This window comes from Leucoraja erinacea, chromosome 31 (assembly GCF_028641065.1).
Source record: "Leucoraja erinacea ecotype New England chromosome 31, Leri_hhj_1, whole genome shotgun sequence".
NCBI classification, from domain to species: domain Eukaryota; kingdom Metazoa; phylum Chordata; class Chondrichthyes; order Rajiformes; family Rajidae; genus Leucoraja; species Leucoraja erinaceus.
The window spans coordinates 17,113,346-17,137,340 of NC_073407.1; the positions used below are offsets into that span (position 1 = coordinate 17,113,346).

Genomic DNA, 23,995 nt, shown 5'->3' on the forward strand with positions numbered 1-23,995 from the left:
TAAAAAAATGCCCTGCATATTTCCTTTAAACTTTGCCCCTCTCAGTTTAAAGTTCTACTCTCTAGTCTTTGCCATTTGCATCCTGGGGAAAAGGTACTGACTGAACATCCTATCTATGCCTCTCATAATTTTATATACTTCGACCAGGACTTCCCTCAGTCTCTGACATTCCAGAGAAAACAATCCAACTTTGTCCAACCTCGTCTTGTATCTAATACCATCTACTCCAGGCATCATTCTGGTAATCCTCATCTGCACTCTCTCCAAATCAATGGCCCCTTGTGATTTTTGCTTGTCTACACAACTATGATGTGTAGGAAGGAACTGCAGATGCTGATTTAAACCGAAGATAGAATCAAAATGCTGGAGTAACTTGGCAGGCCAGGCAGCATCTCTGAAGAGAAGGAATGAAGCTCTGAAGAAGGGTCTCGATGTGAAATGTCACCCATTCCTTCTCTCCAGAGATGCTGCCTGTCCTGCTGAGTTACTCCAGCATTTGGTGTCCATCTTTACACAACTAAGATATTCTTAATCCTGATAAATTAAAGGTTCTAGATCTGAATTCTGTCCTAAAAGCTTTTAGACATGCAGGAGTTACACATTAGTAGCACTTCATGTCAACATGGGGTTAGTTTGATTCAACAGCAAAGGGGCACAGCTTATCCAGTTGGCATGCATCCTACTGCAAATATGTAATCCCATCAATTAGGAATTAACAGGGCAGATTGAAATTGTTACAGGGCAAAGCCTTAAAATCAAAGCCAGGTCATACCAGAAGAGATTTGGGGAACTCTCTCCTACAAAAAAAAAAACACCAGCTGCTGGCAGAATTAACACTTTTAACTCTGAAATTAATCAATTTTTGAAGTATAGTCAAGACATTGGGAAATGAGGGGCTAGGCAGCCTACTATTGCTCTTACAGTCTGAAGAAGGGTCTCAACCCGAAACATTACCCATTCCTTCTCTCATATATGCTGCATGTCCCGCTGAGTTACTCCAGCTTTTTGTGTCTATCTTCGGTTTAAACCACCTTCCTACACATTGCTCTTACCGTGATGGGTTAAAAAAGATCAGGCCCACAATATATTTTAATGAAGAATTTTAAGCTTGTCAGATTTTCAGGGATAAAATTTGGTGGTAAAATCATTGTAGGAACAGAATGTAAATTGGCTGATTATATTATAGGCCATTGGAACAGGTGCACATAAAAAACAAGTTGTTGAAGGAACTCAGTGGATCAGGCAGCATGTGTGGAGAACCTGCATCAGGACTCAGTATAAAGGATGGAGAGCCTGTACAGAGAAGTGTGGGGTGTGCGTAGGCAGATAGGGTAGGGTTGAAGACGGTGATAGAAGCTGGGAGGTGATTAGTAGGGACAAGAAAAACTGCAGATTATGGAATCTAATATGAAAGGAAGGCAGTGAGTGAAGGACCCCAATCAGAAACATCATCTATCTATTCCCTCCACAGATGCTGCCTGACCAAGTGAGTTCCTCCAGCACTTTGTTTTTCACCTGAAATTGGAGATTGGAACAGTTGAATGTGAAGGTGACAAGGGCATGAATAAGGATTCATCTTGAAGAAGGGTTAAGGGTGGGGATGGATAGGCAATGTTATGATGTTTGGACAGAGGTTGTGATGAAAGGAATATTCTTGGAGATCTAAAAATAAACAGAAGGGCCATTAACCTGAAGACACGAGGAACTGCAGGAGGGCGTGCAATACAAATTGCCGGAGGAACTCAGTGGGTCATGCAGCATCTGTGGAGGGAATGGACATATTACATTTCGGGCTGGGACTCCTTCTGCAGACTGATGGAGTGGGAGGGAGAAAGCTGGAGATGACATGTGGGAAGGGACAAATCCTGACAAGTGACAGGTGGATACACTTGAGGCAGAAGAATGTAAGTGACAAAGACTAAAGGTGAAAAGGAGACAAAAGGGTGTCCGGTAACAAGAGAGAAGGGGAGTGAAATGTGAAGCTGGAGGGAGAGATGGCCGGAAGAGGACAGGCAGAATTAAAAGATTGGATACAAGGAAATGTAGTGTGGGAGATGAGTATATGGCAGGGTGACTGGGTGGTGGAAGATTATCATTAACCTGAAATGTTAACTTTCTTTCTCTCTCCACAGATGTTGCTTGATCTGCTGAATGTGCCGAGTCTTGGTGGATACAAGGAACTGCAGATGCTGGAATCGTGAGCAAAACACAAAGTCCTGGAGGAATTTAGCAGTTCAGGCAGCATCTGTGGAGGAAATGGGATCTAAATGTCTACAGATATACCAAGGTTGATGCGTTATATATATAAAAGATAGACACAAAATGCTGGAGAAACTCAGTGGGACAGGCAGTATCTCTGGAGAGAAGGAATAGGTGACGTTTTGGATCGAGAATCTTTTTCAGACCCTCTGTGTGTATATATACATACAAGATACAAGATACATTTAATTGTCATTTGGACCCCTTGAGGTCCAAACGAAATGCCGTTTCTGCAGCCATACATTACAAACAAATAGACCCAAGACACAACATAATTTACATAAACATCCATCACATTGCTGTGATGGAAGGCCAAATAAACTTATCTATCCACTGCACTCTCTCCCCCCCCCCCCACCCCCCCCCCCCCCCGACAGAGTCAAAGTCAAAGCACATATTTATGTGTGTGTGTGTATACAGTATATATATATGTATATATACACACACACACACACACACACATATATACATATATTTGTTATGCTGATTGTATTGGGAAGGGTGATTATAGAGTGATGGGTTGTAAATATGATCCAATGCCCAATATGACTAAGATACTGTATAGTATATGCGGGTTTTTTCTTTTCTTTTTTTCTTTTTTGTATGGCTTTGTAAATATTTGATTAGTGTTCAAATGTAAATAATTTGGTGTACATATAGTGGCTGGTGTACATATGGTGTACATATAGCTGCTAAATTTGTATAAGATAATTACAAGCAGTTGAATAAGGGGTGGGAATTAATAAGCTTTGGCTTCTTCCTGCTCCTTTTCGGACACATATGATTTCATTTATTTATAGATATTGTTTGTGACACTTTATAAGTGTTTTTGTTTTGTTTTTTTGTATGATGTTTCACATTTGCTTTTTGTTCTTTTATTCTGTTCGAAATAATATATATTATATATATATATGCATACACAAACACGTATATATTTTTGCCCGCCTCCGTTGTGCATATGTTTTAAATTACATCCCATCTCCTCCAGTGGATAGCAGCCAGCATAAAGGGTAACATTAACACATTGGGCAGCGTGCTGCAGTGAGGTGCAAAGATCCTCTGCTATAGGATCTTTGGTGAGGTGGGTAGCAGGCGCATGCTCGCGCAAGATCCCAGGCGCGCGCGCGCGCGCGGGGGGAGGGAACGCGCCGAGGCGCGGCCACGAGGACGGGACAAGTGCGGCAGCGCCAAAGATCCGCTATAAGATCTTTGGGCAGCGCAGCTCGACTTAGCCCGGCCCGGCCCGGCCCAGGGGAGGCGAGTCCACGTAAGTCAATGGCTGAAGGGAGAGAGTGGATACAGAGAAGGAGGGAGGTGGGGAATGGATACATCGAGGGGGGAATGGATACATCGAGGGGGGAATGGATACATCGAGGGTGGAGTGGATACATCGAGGGTGGAGTGGATACATACAGCAGTAGCTGGGCGAGCAGCGGATGGAGACCGGGCGGCTCTAGCGGGAGCGCATTCTGACCGCAGCCGAGAGAGAACGGCAGGGTGTGGCATGATTGGTTTACTATTTTCACGTGTTCTGAGATACAATTAATAGCATTTTTCAGCATGCACTCCAGTCAGATCTGATAATATATGTAAATGCAATCAAGTCAAATTCGTGTACAATAGTGTTTAAGAAGGAACTGCAGATGCTGGAAAATCGAAGGTACACAAAAATGCTGGGGAAACTCAGCGGGTGCAGCAGCAGCAGCATCTATGGAGCGAAGGAAATAGGCAACGTTTCGGGCCGAAACCCTTCTTCAGACTGATCGGGGGCGGGGACAAGAAAGGAAGAAAGGAGGAGGAGGAGCCCGAAGGCTGGGGGATGGGAGGAGACAGCAGGGGGACTGAGGAAGGGGAGGAGATAGCAAGGACCAACAAAATTGGGAGAATTCGATGTTCATGCCCCCAGGATGCAGACTCTCCAAGTGGAATATGAGGTGCTGTTCCTCCATTTTCCGGTGCTGCTCGCTGTGGCCATGGAGGAGACCCAGGACAGAGAGGTGGGAGGGGGAGTTGAAGTGCTGAGCCACAGCGAGGTCAGCTTGGTTATTGCGGACCGAGCTCGTGTACAATAGGTTGAGTAAGGGAAAGGCACAGAGTGCAGAATATGGTTCCCAGGGTTATAGTTCATCAGTTCCAGAGACAAAGTCCAATGTCCATAATGGAGTAGAGGAGAATTGGACAATACATCCCTGGCTTATGACGGGACTGTTCAGAAGCCTGGTTACAGAGGAAGAAGCTGTTCCTGAGTCTGGTGATACACACTTTCAAGCTTCCGTACCTTTGGCTTGATGGAAGCTGGGAGATGTAGGATTGACCAGGGCGGGAAAAGTCATTGATTATGTTGTTTACTTTCCTGAGGCAGCATGATGTGTAGATGGAGTCAGTGGTGTGGAGTCTGGTTGTGTGATGGTCTGGGCTACATCCATAACTCTCTGCAATTTCTGGATGTAGCCCAGTCCATCACATTGGATGGTCTTGTCTCCGGAGAGAATGTTGATGCCACCATTTGTTTCATTCGGTCTCTCGTGTTCTTCATACAATAACTGACATTTTCTTTGTTCTCTCTACCCATATTCCTGGTTCACCCACAACATGTTTTCTAACTTAAAAACGTTGGAAGCGTTCAGCTGGCCAGGCAGCATCTGCTGAAAGGGAAATGAGATTTTGGTCCAAGCAGATAGCAGGAACTGCAGATACTGGAATCTTGAGTAAAACACAATGTGCTGGAGGATCTCAGCGGGTCGGGCAATATTTGTGTTGGGAATAGACAAAGGACGTTTCAGGTCAGGACTCCTTCTTCAGGCTGATGGTATAGGAGGGAGAAAGCTGGAAAAGAGAGATGTGGGCGCGACAAGGCCAGGCAAGTGATAGGTGGATACAGGTGAGGGGGAACTGATTGACAAAAGCTGGAGGTGAAAGGGAAACAATAGGGAAGATGAGAAGAGGAGGTGGAAAAATTGTGCAGTTTTGTGAATGAATGAGTTAAAGTGTGAACATTGAGGGGGAGGAGAGAGCTTTCACATCAAACCCACCATAAATAGCTATTGCATGTAAAATGCAGTTGTCCTGTGGGCAGTGATTCCAGATTAACAAGCCCTGGCATTGTGCCCAGTTTTGCTGACAAACACCTTTATTAGTGAGGGAAAGCAAATAATAATGATGAGGAGGATGAGTGAATTGTAAAGCTAGAGGGAGGGACATGAGTGGAAAGGTATACAGGGAGGGGGAAGAGGGAAGATGAAAGAGAAATGTGGTCTGCTGGGATGGGAAACTAATATATGGAGGAGGGGAAAGGAGCAGGGTGTTGGGGTGTTTAAGAAGGAACTGCAAATGCTGGAAAATCAAAGGTAAACTAAAATGCTGGAGAAACTCAGCGGGTGCAGCAGCATCTATGGAGTGAAGGAGATAGGCTTCGCTCCATTGATGCTGCTGCACCCACTGAGTTTCTCCAGCATTTTTGTGTACCTATGGTGATTGGGGTGATAGTGGAAGAAATGTGCATGTGCTGGGATGAGGGTGGGAACACCATCTCTCCTGACTGAATCAACCTTAAATGTCACCTGTCCACTCCTTTCACAGATGCTGCCCGACCCACTGAGTTCCTTCAGCACTTTGTGTATGTTTCAGGATCATAATTTTATTTCAGGTTTTTGGCCTCTGCAGGTTTTTTTGATTTATTTAAAAGTATTGTATTCTAGATTTCTCTGTTGAAGGGGGTTTATTTCAATTCTTCTCACCACAGAAGTTACCTAACTGTTTGGATATTTCCAACATTTTGTGTTTTAATTTCAGATATCTGGCAAAAGCAGTTCATTTTATTTTGTTTTTCAGTTTGACCACGAGTTTGCCAGTTAAGTGATGTTGGAGACTAATGTGTTAAAGTGTAAATGCTGAACAGGAAGAGAGCGCTTTCACATCAAGCTCATGATAAATAGCTATTCATGCAATTGTCCCGTGGGCAGTAATTCCAGATCAACAAGCCCTGGCATTCTGCCCAGTTTTGTCCACAAACAAGCAGCGGCAGAGTTGCTGCCTCGTAACGTCAGGGAGCCGGGGGTTGATCCTGACCACAAGTGCTATCTGTGTGGAGTTTATACGTTCTCCCTGTAACCATATGGGTTTTCTCCGGGTGCTCTGGTTTCCTCCCGCATTCCAATGCATGCAGGTTAATTGACCCCTGTTAATTGTCTCTAACGTTAAATGATAGAACTAGTGTGAACGGGTGATCATTGCTTGGCACGGACTTGATGGGCCGATGGCTCTGTTTCTTCACTGTATCTCCAAATTTAACAAAAAATACACTCTTATTAACCAGGGAAGACAAATCATTTGTGGAGAATATTTAAATTGATTATCATTGTATGAAACTTTACATTGAAAATGGATCACCTCATGCTTTGAAATTTCTCCAATTATATCACGATGCAGCGGGAGAGGAGTTGAGGCCAGGAGTATATTGGTCATGATCTCATTGAATGGTCAGGCAAGCTCGAGCGGCTGAGTGGCCTCTGCATGTTTTCTTATAGTCTGAACCATGTTGATGTGCACTGATTGCTGAAATACACCAGAAACATCAATGAAATAATAAAAGTTAATCTGTTTCTACTAATGACACAGTGGGGATTGTGGGTGCATGGGGAGTGTGTGGATCGCTGGGGATCAGCAGACAGGACATGGCTGAGAGAAGGGTGATTCTGGCAACTCATTAATCCAGGGTATAGATGTAACAGATGCAGGAGGGGTTTTGATTTTTTGATCAGTTAGGGAGTAACTACAGCGCGCGGAGAGGATATTCTTGTTGACATTATCCCAAGGGTCTGCATGGCTAAAACGTAGAGATGGGAAGGGAATGGTCATTCTGATGTGATTGTATTGCCTGTCTCATATTTCCAAGCTAATTTTGGAACCAATGGCCTCTAACTGTCTGGATCAGCCAACCACACAGGACCTTGTGCAAGACATTATTAAAGTGCATGTAGAAAATGTCCACTGTACCGCCCCCATCAATATACTTAGTTACTACTTCAAAAAATGTAATCAAATGTCTGAGCCAGGATTTCCCATGAGAAAAGCCATGCTGACTATTCCTGATGAATCACTGCCTTCCCAAGTGAGGATAAATCTTGTCTCTTAGAATTATTTCTAGTAGTTTACCTCGCATTGATGTAAACCTCACTGTCCTGGAATTAATTGGCTTCTCCCTGCTGTCCATCTAAAATAAAGAAATTATGTTTGCTGTCATCCACTCATCCAGGACTTTACACATGGTTAATGTAGAAGCAACATTTTCTGCTAGGGTCCTGAATAGATGCTGAAAAGCAGATTTAGCTAAAAAAAAAGGTAAGCAAATTTAATATGGTTCCATGAAAGGGAAATTACTAAATCCAAGAATGTTTTAACTAGTAAGAAGGCTAAACGGGAACCTGTGGCTATCGTCTCTTTAACTTCCAAAGAAATATGAAACATTGCTTAGCATGGGGGGTGGGGGGGGAGGAGAGAAGAGAGGTGATATTATATTAGCGTGCATTAGCATTTTATCAGACTTCTGAATGGTCCTCCCATGAGCTAGGGTGTAGTCCTGATCTTCCTTCCTACCCCAATGTGCACATTGCACTGTTTCTCTGGGAATACAATGTTACAAAACTCTATTCTGCATGCTGGCTCTTTTCTCTTTGCTCTCCCTTTTGTACTTGTGTATGACTTGATTGCACTCGTGTAGATAGTATGGTCTTATTTAATTATGTACTGCACAAACAAAATCTTTTCACCATTCCTTGGTACATGTGAGAATAATAAACCGTAACCTTTTCACATTAACACGCTGTACCTTTTGTTGGTTTCAATTGAGATCAGTTCAACCAATTACAATCTATATTGGATGAGGGGAGTGTTTGTGGCTAGATTTACTAATGATACAAACATAGGTGTGGGTACTGTAAGATACTTTTAGATAGGCAGAGAGATATGCAGGGTATGGATAACATCCAGGGAGAGAGGAATAGTTTAACTTTGCATCATGTTCGGTACTTACAATATGGGCCAAAGTGCCCCTAAATAACAGTTTGTCATTTCTACCCTGGGTAAAATGGTTCTGTCTGTGAAAAAACTTTGACGATTCAAATATGATTCGCTTTCATTCTGCTTAGATGAATAAGATTGAATTCTGTCTGGATTAAAGCTCCAATCCTTCTGCAATCATCAACTGACTGATTTCTGTGGCAGGGCAGGGGAGGCAGAGAGGGAAATAAACCATTATTTACAAGTTGTAATTTGTCAAGGAAACTATTACTTACAGTGCTTTGTTGGCTCAATACTCACGCAGAAAAACACTCAAGTCCCTGGCTCTTTTACCTTCTGTACTCAAGCACTATTTCATTGAAGGCCTTTCCTGAGATTGCCACAGTTTAAGACTAAGGGGTAAGCCATTTAGAACAGAGATGAGGAAAAACTTTTTCACACACAGAGTTGTGAGTCTGGAATTCTCTGCCTCAGAGGGTGGTGGAGATTTGTTCTCTGGATGCTTTGAAGAGAGCTAGAAAGAGCTCTTAAATATAGCAGAGTCAAGGGATATGGGGAGAAGGCAGGAACGGGGTATTGATTGTGGATGATCAGCCATGATCACATTGAATGGGGGTGCTGGCTCAAGGGGCCGAATGGCCTAGTCCTGCACCTATTGACTATTGTACTCGTCCTCATAAACCTGACATCTTTCCTCTTCCTCCTTTATGAAGGCAGCTTGTCATCAGCAACATTAGTCACACAGAGCTTGCACGTTTCTTCCTTCTTCTCTCCCAACCTGAATCGGGTAAAGGACAAATCATTCTGAAGGCCTAATTTAAGCGGCTTTTTTAAAATTGGCACCAGGCAGAGGAGATTAGTTTGTGGATGGCGCATTCGTGAGTCGACGTGCCTGGATCAATTTGCTGGTGGAGTGGGCTTGATTAGATCGGGCCTAGTACATGTCTAAGGATTCAAGCTCGCACATTAGACACAATCAGCACAGCACAGATGGCATTTACAACTCTGCCTGGCCAGGCCCACCCCTGCAACTCCAGGACAACAGGCCTTTATGGACGTTAGGACTCTACAGTTTTATTAACTTAAAGGGTACAAGACATGAACGATTACCTCAGTGCAATCTGCTTTTCTTATGCCCGTCCCACTTAGGAAACCTGAATGGAAACCTTTGGAGACTTTGCACCCCACCCAAGGTTTCCGTGCGGTTCCCGGAGGTTTTTGTCAGTCTCCCTACCTGCTTCCATTACCTGCAACCTCCGGCAACCACCTGCAACCTCCGGGAACCGCACGCAAACCTTGGGTGGGGCGCAAAGTCTCCAGAGGTTTCCGTTCAGGTTTCCTAAGTGGGGCTGGGGAATCACACTCCAGTACTTGTGTTTCATTGTGCCTATGTATTGTAATTTATTTTACTGGGCTGAATGGGGGGGAAAAAGGAAAAAAATCAAAACCTGGGCCTGATGTGGAATTGGGGGTAAAGACTGTTGCACCATAGTCTATCCATGTGCTGATTTAAGCCAATATAGTTTCATTTGTCCAAACCACGGATGTCAGGGCTGAGGATATAGGTGAAGAATTAAATTTGCAGAATCCAAGGAGCTCGAAAATTCAAGCAGCAGCTTGACATTCAGATATAGTACCGTAGAATGAGCTGGCTGGAGATTTTGCTCTCAGCCAGTCTGCAGAATATACCATTTTTTAGCTTTGGAAAAACTCCTTTGTTGCTGTAGCAGCATGTTTGGGATCATTGTCCTCTGGCTTTTTCCCCATAACCCTTGACTCCCTTAGCTAAATCTAACTCTCTCTTGAAAACATCCAGTGAATTAGCCACCACTGCCTTCTGTGGCAGAGAATTCCATAGATTCACAACTCTCTGGGTGAAAAAGTTTTTCCTAATCTCAATCCTAAGTGGCCTACCCCCTTATCCTTAAACTATGACCCCTGGTTCTGGACTCCCCCAACATCGGAAACATTTTTCCTGCATCTACCCTGTCCAATCCTCTAAGAATTTTATGTTTCTATAAGATATTCTCCAATCCTTCTAAATTCCAGCGAATACAAGCCCAGTCGACCCATTATTTCATCATCCGTCAGTCCCGCCCTCTCGGGGAATTAACCTGGTGAACCTACACTGCACTTCCTCGATAGCAATAATGTCTTTCCTCTAATTAGGAGACCAACATTGCACACAATACTCCAGGTGCAGTCTCACCAAGGCCCTGTACAACTGCAGTAGGACCACCTTGCTCCTAAATTCAAATCCTTTCACAATGAAGGCCTTCTTCACTGCCTGCTGTTCCTGCATGCTTACTTTCAGTGACTGATGCACAAGCATACCCAGGACTTGTTGCACCTCCCCTTTTCCTAATCTGACACCATTCAGATAATAATCTGCCTTCCTGTTCTTGCCACCAAATAATAATAATAATATCTTTTTTTGTCATTGCACATCAGTGCAATGAGATTTAGTATGCAGCTTCCAACCGATGTAAAAGAAAAATAAAATAAATAAATAAGCTGTGTGACGTGACCATCCGAGGGAGACAGTCCAGGTGGGGTGGGGGGCACTCAGCAGGGCCGGTTCAGAGCCGCTATAGCTCTGGGAATAAAGCTGTTTCTGAGTCTGGAGGTTCGGGCGTAGAAGGCCTTGTAACGTCTGCCGGAGGGGAGTACAAGGGTGTGAGGAGTCTTTATGGATGCTGACGGCCTTCCTGAGGCACCGTGTGTGGTAGATGCCCTCCAAGGCTGGTAACTGTGTCCCAATGATCCTCTGCGCTCTGTGGACGACGCTCTGAAGAGCTCTCCTCTCCGCCTGTATATGCTTGTATATGAAAAGCAAGCATCCATGTCAATACCCTACTCCCAATACCCCCCATGTGCTCTAATTTTGCACACTGACTTCTTGTGTGGGACCATCAAAGTCCAGATATACCACATCCACTGGCTCTCCCTTGTTCATTCTACTTGTTTCATCCTCAAAAAATTCAAAAAGATTAGTCGAGCATGAATTCCCCTTCATAAATCCATGCTGACTTTGACCGATCCCGTCACTGCTTTCCAAATGCGCTGCTATAACATCTTTAATAATCAACGCCAGCATGTTCCCCACTACCGATATAAGGCTAACTGGTCTATAATTTTATGTGTTTCCATAAGATTCCCTCTCATCCTGTTTTCTCTCTCCCTCCTTTCTTAAAAAGTGGAGTTACATTGGCTACCCCCCAGTCCACAGGAACTGACCCATAGTCGAGTGAACATTGGAAAATAATCTCCAATGCATCCACAATTTCTAAGACCACCTCCTTTAGTAGTCTGGGTGCAGAACAGTTTATACATACTATAAACTATGTAGTCTGTAAAACTGAGATTGTATATGAAAAGCATGCAGTTTTGGGACTGGTTAGGGAATGGTTAATAGTTGTGGAATGGTTAAATTAATATATTGATTGCTGAACTAACTGGATTTGTGGACTTGATTGGGCCATTAGATGACGTGATACTTTTGATCTCTCCACTATCTGAGACTTTATTTTCATGCTCCCAGGTTTGGAAGGTGCCGCAGTTTAATTTTATCGATACTCTTTAAAAATATTATGCATTGTAGTTGTATTGTGCCTTTGTTCCAGGGGCACGGCTGGCTTTGGTGATAGTGGAACACTTGTAAATGCACTTGTAAACTGCAGAACTGTATGTAGGTGGTAAAACGAGAGGAAGATGTTGGAATCTGGAAAGAATTTGCAGAGTTGTTAATCTGATAATGTTGTTGTAACAAAGTTATAAACCGTGAGTTACTCTCTCTGTTATTTTATGCTACATAAATAGAGAAACTGGAACAACAACATATCTAATTTTACCGTCAAAATTGATGTTGCTGAACTTCATGTTTTTGGTCTCGAGTGGAGAGATGTTGAGAAGAATATTTTCTTGAAATTACTTTATATTCTGAGGGGTTTTGTTGAATGGATAATTTGTTTCCGATAAAATTGCTGCGTGTGCGAGTGTGTGTGTGGTTTTTTTCCCCCGTTTTTTTTTTGCTGGTCGGTGCGACTGTTTCCGTACTGTAGCTCAAAGTAAACTAAATTAACTTGCTTTCCAAATGAAATTGGATCAATACTTGAATGAAAGAGGGAAACAAATGTAGCTGTAGGAGATTGTGGCCATGATTGTGGTTGAGCTGGTGGGCTGATGGTTCTGCTGTGAGATTCCATCGGGAAGTGGTACAGAAGCTTGAAAACCTTGACTACCAGGGTCAAGGACAGCTCTTTCCCAGCAACCATCAGACTTTTGAACAAAAGACTCAGAAACTACGGAATTTTGGCCTATGTACTATGCACTTTGACTCAGTTGCACTAAGGACTAAAGGGGCTGTCCCACTGTGGCGACCTAATTGCCGAGTTTAGAAGAGTTTGCCCTCGACTCGTATTCGCAGCATGGTTGTCACAAGGTCCTAGGAGGTCTTTGTAACTCTTCTTCATGCTCGAGTGTAGTCCCTGCGCACTCGAGGCCTCAGCTAGGTCGCAGCGTATTTTTGAACATGCTGCAAAATGCCCGCGAGTAAAAAAGGTCGCCATGGAAAAAATCGATTTAAATTTTTTTAATTATTTTTTTAAAATTTTAACTTGTAGGTTTAGTCGAAGTAGGTCGGCATGTTATTCGTAGGTAATCTAGGGTAGTCGAAGGTAGTCGTAGATAGTCTTCAACATAGTCGAAGGAGGTCTTCAACATGACACTTTTTCAAATTCTTCTAAACTCGCCAATTAGATTGCCGCAGTGGGACAGGACAGCCCCTTTATGGTCTGATTATCTAGTATTATTGATAATTACTTCAACACGCCTGACTTTCTGGTGTCGGGGACGGGTGAACTTTAGCAGGATGGGCAGGTGAGGGTGTGGGGGGAGGGTGGGTTGTCGGAGTGGTTGGTGGGGGGGGGGGGGGGGGGATTGATTGGGAAGGCATTTGCAACATTACATGGTGGACCTTCCCTTGAGATCCTTGGTCATGGACAACGCTGGAGGCCACGTCATTGACTATTTTTAAAGCGGGGATTGATATGCTCTTGATTAATAAGAACATCAAAGGTTATGGGGCGAAGGCAGGAGAATGGGGTTGAGAGAGAAAAATAGAGCAGCCATGATCGAATGGTGGAGCGGACTTGATGAATCGAATGGCCTAATTCTGCTCCTATGTCTTCTGGTCTTATTCTGCAGCTTGTTGTGAATGTTGTGTATTTGACCTTTCTCAGCTGCCAATAGTGAGTGATTACTCTTGGTCTCAACTTCAAATAATCAAGTTGAACTTTAATCATTATCCAGATAAACTGGTTGAAATATTGCTGGTCTCATCTTGCAGATGTAAAGATTTCAAGAGTGTTTAATTGTCATATGTACTGGCTGCAGAACATAAAATACTTACTTGCTGCAGCTCAGTAGGCCCACACTGCAATAACACTAATATATGACAATTAATAAAACAATAAATCAACAAAAGTAATACTAGGGAACCATGTAACAAAAATAATACTAAACCAGTCAATAGTACAACCAAAACGAAATCCATTGAGGATCATGGTTGCTGAGGTAGTGGTTGGTGTTGTGTGGTGTTCAATAGTCTGACGGGTGCTGTGAAGAAAGTGTTCTTCAACCTGGTGGCCATGGTTCGTTTGAAGGCGAGATTGTCCATGCTTCCAGAGATGCTATCAGAAGCAATGCAAATATAAATGGCAGCGTGAATGTATGTGGGTCCGGTTGTGTCCTTGGGCCCTTTGCAATCACGTTGGGACATCAAGAGTGTGATTTGCAGCTTGTTTGTTTATTTTGATTCTGCTTACTGCAGCTGCCTGACCAAACAACTCTGCCTCTGCCATGTACTTGTAGTGCATGTTGAGCCTGAACCTTCTGTTCAGTGAACATACGGATGTGTTTGATTTAGTTTAGAGATACGGCATGTAAACAGGCCCTTTGGCCCACCGAGTCCATGTGACCATTGGTCACCCGCACACTAGTTCCATTATTCCACTTTCGCATCCTATACCGTAAGGAGGGGGTGGGGCAATTTACCAAAGTCAATTAACTTACAAACCTGCACATCTTTGGGATGTGGCAGGAAACCGGAACACCCAGAGAAAACCCATGAGGTCACAGGGAGAACGTGCAAACTCTGCACAGACAGCACACCCTCTCAGGACCAAACCCGGGTCTCTGGCACTGTGAGCCAGTAGCTCTACCAGCTTTGATGCTGTGCCACCCCTGAGTGTTCATATTATGTTCAAGTGGACTTGAAATTACAACATGTACAACTTGTACGACACCTTGTCTGAGCCCACCAAGTTAGCATACTGGACTAGTCCCATTTGCCTGCATAAGACCCAAAAACCCTATTCCTGTAGCTGTATGGACAAGATGGGCTGAAGAGCCTGATCCCGCGCGGTATAGCTTTACAGCACGATGAAGGTTTTATATTCCTTTGTATGTGATCCATTGACCAGATTACTGGCCTTCACATTATCGATGTCTTTGCCTCAACCCCCTATCCTCTCTGCAATCTAAAACCAACCTGATTTCGCTCTGCCAGCTATGAAACATAATCTTTAATTCAAAAATGTTAATTATTTATTTGTACACAGAGCTGCTCAGTGTTTCCAACCTTTTCCTGATTGCTTGATTCACTCGATGTTACTCGGATGTGTTTTATTTTGCAGTGGTGAATTTACATAGTGTTTTGTTTCATTGCAGGCGCGCTTGAGGTGAGGATGCGACATTCACGGGTGTAGTGCTGCTGCTAACAGCCTTGAACGGCATGAAAAATATGGTGAGTTGTTCACTGTTTCTATAACAACAATTGCTAGAGAAACTGGACAAGAATTTTTGTTTTCTTGATCAAAAATCTACTTTGCAAATGCTGGCCCAAAAGATGTTTCTTGCCCAACAAAACTGTTTCACAATCCATTGTCCATGTTCCCTGTGATCCATGCTGGCTCTTGGACAACCATTGTATTGCATGTACTCTTCCTTATTTTTAAGTACATCAATACACCACAATTATTCCACCGCTTTTCATCTCTGCAAACGTCTATAGTCCTAACCCCCCCCCCCCCCCCCCCCCCCCCCCCCCAATTCTGGCAAATTTATTGCCCCGGTTTTTGAACCAACCATCTTCAGTGATCATACATCTTCAGTGATCATACTTTCAGCAATTAACTGTGCAATTCCTGCCTAAACCTCTTAACATCTCATCCTTTCTCTACTCTTTTAAATTTAAATTAGTATCCTTTGCGGCTTAGTGTCAGTTGTAACATTACATGACATGACATAACATCATGTAATGCTACGTGACATGTAACAAAAGATTACAAATGCTAACTACAAATAAATGACTTTCAGTTTTATAGATGTATGAACCACTAGATCTGTGGATCCTTAAGATGAAAATTCAATGCTCCATTTTCAATTCAGTAAGGATTGTTAATTTTAATCTTCTGTAGGTTGGGAAAGTGGAATTAGGGAAGATAAAGCAGGTGTTCTCTAAAACAAATGCACTGACTGATTATTGGAATATCTGTCGTATGGAAATACTGTTTCCTCTTGTCAGCTGTATATGCAAAATCCCACACGTGCTCAAACCCCTTTCTCGTCATTTCTTTACAGGCTGAGAGATTTCTGATTGCTATGGTGATCTTCATATTAGCCACTCTCCTGATTATCTATAACTCCAGCAGTGGCAATGACTCCATAAGTTATCGAGGACAATTTGTCTACAGTGTTCTGAGCCACGCACCATCAAATTTAACAAAATGGGTTACAAAAGATGGTTATATTCCAGTGACGGGAAACAAGGTGAGGACGCTTCTCTGTTCTTCTAGTTTATTTTACTAAAATATTTCAACAAATAAACATGATATTCTGTAAAAATACCCCTTTTACCCCCAGGGTGAAAATGCCCAACACTGGGGCATAGCAATGATTAGGGTAGTGGGGGCTTGGAGCGCATTGCCAAGGGTGTGGTGGAAGCAGACAAGAATGTGGTGTTTGAGGCATTTGGATATGCAAATGGAAATGCAGGGAATAGAAGGGTATGGATCAAATGCAGGCAGATGAGATCAATTCAGCGAGGCATCATATCCTACATAAACATTGCCAGCTGAAGGGCCCATTCCTGCGCTGTACTGTGCTATACTCTATGTACTCCCAACTTGACAGCCCTGTGAGAACACTTTCACATTAAAGTGTTTGACATCTTTGGAAGTAAATCTACTGCAAGAGCAAGCAAAAGCTTTGATCATCATTTTCCAAACCTCCCCGGCTACAGGACCAGCATTAATGGATTGGAAAGCTGTTTATATGGTTCTGTCTTAAAGTAATTGCTGGGCTGTTGGGCCAATTAATTCTGTGGGATTAGACAATACTTCCTTTATAACGACACCAATTAGTCAAGGGCATTTGGCTCATTTGCAAGAGGGTGGGTTGTGCCTGGCTAACCGGAATGAATTATTTCGGGAATGATGGAGAAGGGTTGTTGAGCACGGTGGTTTTTGATGTAAACTGCATAGATTTTAGCAATGCTTGGGCAAAGTCTCAGGATGGAAGCAGGTCAAAAAGTAAAAGCCCATGGAATCTAATGAAGAGTGGACCCATTTTTGTGCCAGTGAAAAGAAACCGAGATTGATGGGCGTTTTGGAATGGGTGGGCTGTTTCCAGTGGATTTTTGGGCACTCCGGTTGAATTTGCAAGGTCTCTTTTGTAAACTTCTGGATACAGGTGTGTAAACTGGGAGAGCAGTCCCACAGATGAGTCGAGCAACAGCCTGACATAGTTGTACTCGCAGAATGGAGCGTTAAAAGCAATGTGCATGACAGGACATATCTACTCGGGGTGGTGTAGAGGTGGGAAGGAATACCTTGGGTCTCACGATTAACATGAAATCTCATAACACCAGATCAAATATGGGTAAGAAATTTTCCTCCTGTGGCAGATATGAAATACGATGCTACATTTTGTATACCGTAAGGATTGCTAACTTTATTCTTCAGCATGTTGCATAGAACAGTACAGTAAAGGAACAGGCCCCTTGGCCCACAATGTTTGTGCTGAACATGCCTGTAAATGATCCATATCCCTCCATTCCCTGCACGTCCCTGTACCTACATAAAAGCCTCTTAAATGACAATATATCCACCTCCACCACCACCTCGGCAATGTGTTGCAGGCACCAACTACTGTGTGCGAGCATAAATAACATGAGGGATAAACCTTTATAGTCTTGTCCGCACTAGTCTACCCATGACCAACACTATCTGTGTTGCCATTAGTAGACATGATCACTGCAGAGTCCTGGAGGCGATCACTTCACACACTGTGGACACCATATGTGTTGTGTTTAACATTCATATTATGGGATAGAAACATAGACATAGAAACATAGAAAATAGATGCAGAAGTAGGCCATTCGGCCCTTCAAACCAGCACCGCCATTCAATATGATCATGGCTGATCATCCAAAATCAGTACCCCATTCCTGCTTTCTTCCCATATCCCTTGATTCCATTAGCCCGAAGAGCTATATCTAACACTCTCTTGAAAACTTCCTGTAAATTAGCTTCCACTGCCTTCTGTGACAGAATTCCACAGATTCACAACTCTCCGGGTGAAGAAGTTTTTCCTCATCTCAGTCCTAAATGGCCTACCCCATATTCTTAAGCTGCGACCCCTGGTTCTGGACTCCCCCCAACATTGGATTTTTTTTTCCCTGCATCTAGCCTGCCCTATCCCTTAAGAATTTTATATGTTTCCATAAGATCTCCTCTCATCCTTCTAAATTCCAGTGAATATAAGCCCAGTCGATCCATTCTTTCATCATATGCCAGTCCCACCATCCCGAGAACTAACCTGGTTAACCTACACTCCATTCTTTCAATAGCGAGAATGTCCTTTCTCAAATTAGGAGACCAAGACTGCACACAATACTCCAGGTGTGGTCTCACCAGTGCCTTGTACAACTGCAGTAGGACCTCCTTGCTCCTATTACTCAAATCCTCCCTCAATGTAGTCTAACATGCTATTTGCTTTCTTCACTGCCTATTGCACTTGATGGATTGATGGACTTGGAACAGATCTAGCAACACAAACATGGGCATCCATGCAGCGCTGTGAGCCATCAGCAACACGTCAGAAAGCATCTCCTTAATTTAATGATAAACCTGGAGCCGAGGACAAATCTGGCCGTTGGACAATTTGTAAATTGATGCAATGCATTTGAATTGGCATGGCTGGGCTCCATGGCTTTGTAAAATTAATTAACACACTGACTAAGGAAGAACTGCTGCTGCAAAAACAAAATGGAGCAACCCAGTGGGTCAGGCAGCATCTGTGGCTTTAATGTGAGAGGGACAAAGTTTAAAGGAGATGTGTGAGGTAGGGTGGTGGTGGTGGAGACTGAGTGTAGTGGGTGCACGGAACACGTCAGCGGGAGTGGTGGTGGAGGCAGATACAACAGTGGCTATTAAGAGGCTTTGAGATGGGGCCCATGGATATGCAGGGAATGAAGGGATATTGTTTACATCCAGGCACAGGAGATTAGTTTAGCTTGGCATCATGTTGGTCACAGATATTGTGAGCCTGTTCCTGTGTTGTACTGTTCCATGTTTTAGGATTCTGAGGCCAACCAGCTGATTACTGGCAGGAACAGGAGATGAATTCCCACAGATAGGTGTCACGACCACAACATAGCCCAGGTGTCCATGCAACCGAACCGCACACGTGATGGTGAAACACATCTTCCTCATTGCTTGAATCCCTGACCCCCTGCTCCCCACTGGGCCCCCACTAGTTTAATAGCTATGTAATCATCAAGGAGAAGCAGAAAATACAGAACATGCCTAAAGTCCATTATAGGAATATTAAAATGAAGTTGCATTGTTCTCACTCCCCCCTCCACCTGTTTAATTGTTAATCCTCTTTCCTTGCATATAATGTGACAAAGGGAAGCAGCTACACTCTCCGCTGTCGCTGTAACACCAGTAATGTTCTGTTGCTCTTGTTTCAGACGATGAAGCTCCGCTGCGGACTGTGCGCGCTTATCACGAGTTCCAGCCACTTGCTGGGCAGCGAGATTGGGTCGGAAATCGACGAGACCGAGTGCACAATCCGCATGAACAACGCACCTACCATGGGATACGAGAGGGACATCGGGAATAAAACCACCCTGCGGGTTATCGCCCACTCCAGTGTTTACAAGGTGATGAAGAAACCCCAGGAGTTCCTCAACAGAAGCCAGGACACGGTCTTCGTCTTCTGGGGACCTCCTAAGAAGATGCAGAACAGAAGAGGCGGCACTTTCCGACTGATTCAACGAGTGGGCTCTGCTTTTCCAAACCTCTCCTCCTACATTGTGTCTCCGAAGAGAATGCAGCAGTTTGATGATTTGTTCCACAGGGAGACTGGGCAAGACAGGTACCTATCGCACTCCAGTGTGTAGGAAGGAACTGCAGATGTTAGTTTACACCCCAAATAGTCACAAATAGCCACATAGTTTAAATAAATTGTACAGTTTACAGTATTAAACAAATAGCCACGTACAGTTTTGGTCTCCTTATCTGAGGAAATACATTCTTGCCATAGAGGGAGTACAGAGAAGGTTCACCAGACTGATTCCTGGGATGTCAGGACTTTCATATGAAGAAAGACTGGATAGACTCGGCTTGTACTCACTAGAATTTAGAAGATTGAGGGGGGATCTTATAGAAACTTACAAAATTCTTAGGGGGTTGGACAGGCTAGATGCAGGAATATTGTTCCCGATGTTGGGGAAGTCCAGAACAAGGGGTCATTTTTTGTGTACGAGGAAGGCTATTGAGTCGAAACATCACCTTTTCCTTTTCTTGAGAGATGCTGCCTGACCTGTTGAGTTACCCCTGCTTTTTGTATCTATCTACTGTACTCTAGTCCTTGATATTCCACCCTGAGGAAAGATTCTGATTATGTACCCTATTTATGCCCCTCAGAAAGTTATATACTTCTATCCGATCTCTTCTCAACCTCCAATGATCCAGAGAAAACAACCCAAAGTATTATTGCTATTCCTCTCTGGTACAGATAGCACATCCTGATAGATACTTTCTGTGCCCTCTCTGAAGCCTCCATATCCTACCTGTACCAGAACCTCATGCAAAACTTCAAAATGCGGCTTTGCCAAAGTGCTATTAAGCTGCAACATGATTTCCTGATTCTTGTACTCAATACCTCAACTGATGAAGGCAAGCGTACCATACACCACATTTGCCACTCTTTATACTTATGCTGCCACTTTCAGGGAACTATGGGCTTGGAGTTCAATGTGGAATCATTGTGATAGTGAGCTTATTTGGTGTGAGAAACGTTGTCACACATTCTCTTGGCTGTCCAGATCTAGGTGAACAGAGTTCATACTACTTCATGGGCAAATTTGGTTTTGAGTTGCTAAGCCAGCTTGATGGGGGACATGTGCACAAGCATCGATCTTTCAACTGAATGGCCTGTTCTGTTTCTGTGCAATTATTTTGGTGCCATTATTGATGGGATTTGCTTTTCTCTCTCGTTTGGCTTTGAAGAAAGAAATCGCACACCTGGCTGAGTACAGGCTGGTTCACCATGGTGATAGCCATCGAACTCTGCAACAGTGTCCACGTGTATGGAATGGTCCCCCCCACTCACTGCAGGTATGTGCTTTTCTGCAGCCATGTCACATCCTCTGGCTGGGGTGGAGAGAACAAGTGGGTCTGGTGTGACAGCCATTCCCAAAGATCCTATAGCGAGCAAGATAGATCACTCGACGAAAATGACGTAGTACGGTCATGGGCAGATTCGTGGGTAATTTTCGGCCCCATTTCCGTAACCGGCTTCTGTCCCCACAGCGGAGCAAAGATACTAGTGCAGAGACGGAAGTTGGTTACGGAAACATCCTCGTAAAAGTCAAAGTTCTTTGGTAAAAATCTTCTCCTCATTTTCAGAATGTAAATTTATTAACGCAAACTGTTCCCCCGCAACGTTGATTACACTGCGAGTCCCGTCGGGTCGGGTTACGGAAATGGATGAAAAAAAGTCCCACGCTTCGTTGCGTAGTACACGTCAGCCCATTGCATTTAGCAGGAGTGGTCTATCTTGCTCTGCTATAGGATCTTTGGCCATTCCCACTTGGTCAGGGTACCTTGGTCAGGGTAGGACTGAAATATCCTCCATTCAGTCTCAGAGCCGGATAATGAGAAGTGTTCTGTCTACTTGTTCTTTCAAAGTAATGAACTTTGAGGATTTAGCACCTTCTTGTCAAATGGAAATACACGGAACTCCAATTCTTGGTTTACAAAAAACATAACAACAGTGCTGGAGTAAGCTCAGCAGGTCAGGCAGCATCTCTGGAGAACATGGGTAGGCAATGTTTTGGGTAGGAAGTATTAAATCTTCAGACCGAAGGAAATGCACGTTTACCCTTCTTACTGATCGGGGGTGGGCGGGGAGAAAAAGCTGAAAGGGAGGAGACAGCAGGGGGACTGAGGAAGGGGGACAAAGACTAACTCGGTTATGCCCCCAGTGATAGGTAGGTGCTGTTCCTCCAATTTCCGGTGCTGCTCGCTGTGACCATGGAGGAGACTCAGGACAGAGAGGTCGGAGACGGAGTGGGAGGGGGAGTTGAAGTGCTGAGCCACCGGGATGTCAGCTTGGTTATTGCGGACCGAGCGGAGGTGTTCGGCGAAACGATCGCCCAACCTCCGCTTGGTCTCACCGATATAGATCTGCTGACATCTAGAGCATAGGTAGGAAGAGTAGGTGTAAAAGTGTAGGTAGTGATGGGAATTGATTGGCCAATGTTTGTCTGAGAATTGATTAAAATTGTTTAACTGCATTTCAATGCATTTCTATGTGGCAAGGAGCCTCTGGGTGAAAAATGATACATCCCTGACTTTGGTTCGCCACTAATCTTTTGCTTGACTTTCTTGATTGCCTTGCCCTAGGAAAAAGACTCTTTGTGCATTCCCCCTAATGCTTTGTCACATTGTACACTTGCACTTTATGTGCAATGTGACAAATAAACCGTGTTGTATACAATCACCACACAGAGACCACACAAGTTCAGGATTTAGTTTAGTTTAGAAATACAGCACGGACACAGGCTCTTCGGCCCAACACATTCACACTCTCCCGTTCAGATTAGTTCTATGTTTTCCCGATTTTTATCCATTCCCACACTTTACAGAGGTCAATTAACATACAGCCCGCACATCTTTGGGAAGTGGGAGGAAACCGGCACACCCGGGGGAAACACGTAACTCGTGCGGTCACCGGGGGAACATGCAAACTCCACACAGACAGCACCCGTGTTGAGGATCAATCCTGAGACCCTGGCACTCTGATCCTGCCAGTACCAGCCTGGTTTAGAAGGGCATTGGGAATTCATCCAGACTGGACTAGGATATGCCGTGACACTCTCCATGAAATACTATCCAACAATATACTCATCCTGGACTCGTGCATGGTTCCGCCACAGGGAATGGAATGTGTAGGGTGGAGAGTGAAAAGAGATGACGTTTCTATTGGCGCCTGTTTCTAATGGCAAATACTTGTCAGGAGATATGAGGAATGTTTAACCATTTAACCTTGCTACTATTAGTTCTAATGCGATTTATTTTTAAACCAGTAAGCCCCAGCATAAGCGAATGCCCTATCATTACTATGAGCCGAAAGGTCCCGACGAGTGCAGCACCTTCCTTGGGAATGAGAAGGTGAAGAAGGGCAGCCACCATCGCTTCATCACCGAGAAGGATGTGTTTGCTCATTGGGCGAAGCTGTACAACATCGTCTTCTCCCACCCCAGCTGGTGACCTGCCGCACCTCCTGAGGCCTTGTCACTCCTGCCTTTCCTGGACTCTGTACGTAGCATGGGAGCATGGCCACTCTGGGATCACTGCCAGGGCAGCCTACACAACCCATGCTTGCTGTGCATGGAGCCTCACTGGGAATTGGTGCACAGGCATTGAGTGTGTGAGGATGTCAAGGTCGCAGCTGAAACTGAGGCGGTGATGTTTGACCTGATGATGCCGTCTAATCTGCTTGTCTAGAACGGATTGGCAGCATCAGCCCCTTCCTGGTCTATGGCCTACTTTGCACGCAGTAACATGGACTCTTACATTATTCACGCAAACACCTCTGATGACTTGGTACCACCCGATAATAAGTCTCCAGAATGAAGAATGGATTTTCGTTCAGTCGAGATTTATGTGATGCTTCATTAACGTCTGACTCTTCATCTCCACCAACTATTCCCAACTAATCAATCTTCAGTGTTGCAGATTCCTTGTGGAAGAAACCTGTGCAAGAGGCTCTGTGTTGCTTTGTAACATTATTAAAATGTTCATGTTGGGTTATGGAGAATTGGGAGCTGAATTTGTAGCTGCAGCTTCTTCCCCTGGATGCCAGGATTTATACTGACCGATGAGACCCACTCCAATGGTTTAGTGAAAAGACAAGCACTACAACTATATCGGGAGATGCAAGGAACTGCAGATGCTGGAATCTTCAGCAAAACACAGAATGCTGGAGAAACTCAGCGGGTCGGGCAGCATCTACGGAGGAAATGGACAGATGATGTTTCAGTTCGGGACCCTTCTTCAGACTCTCGACATTGTCTGCCTATTCCCTCTGCAGATAATGCCTCACCTGCTGAATTCCTCCAGAACTTTGTGTTTTGCTACAACTG

At 44.1% G+C, this 23,995-nt stretch overlaps 1 protein-coding gene across 1 annotated transcript; it reads left to right on the top strand.

Annotated features, from left to right (window-relative positions):
• The first annotated feature begins 14,937 nt into the window (after positions 1-14,937).
• st6galnac6 (ST6 (alpha-N-acetyl-neuraminyl-2,3-beta-galactosyl-1,3)-N-acetylgalactosaminide alpha-2,6-sialyltransferase 6) lies at positions 14,938-23,661 on the top strand. The gene is made up of 5 exons (XM_055660117.1): positions 14,938-15,082; positions 15,919-16,107; positions 19,313-19,719; positions 20,856-20,963; positions 22,937-23,661. The coding sequence occupies exons 1-5, from the start codon at positions 15,071-15,073 to the stop codon at positions 23,118-23,120; spliced, it is 900 nt and encodes a 299-aa protein (XP_055516092.1). The 5' UTR covers positions 14,938-15,070; the 3' UTR covers positions 23,121-23,661.
• Positions 23,662-23,995: the final 334 nt, after the last annotated feature.

What these genes read in the sequence shown, in the direction of transcription:
- st6galnac6 (XM_055660117.1), top strand. An exon ending in AGGGAGACTGGGCAAGACAG is followed by an intron (nt 19,720 to 20,855) that starts GTACCTATCGCA and finishes TTGGCTTTGAAG; the next exon opens with AAAGAAATCGCACACCTGGC. An exon ending in GTCCCCCCCACTCACTGCAG is followed by an intron (nt 20,964 to 22,936) that starts GTATGTGCTTTT and finishes TTTTTAAACCAG; the next exon opens with TAAGCCCCAGCATAAGCGAA.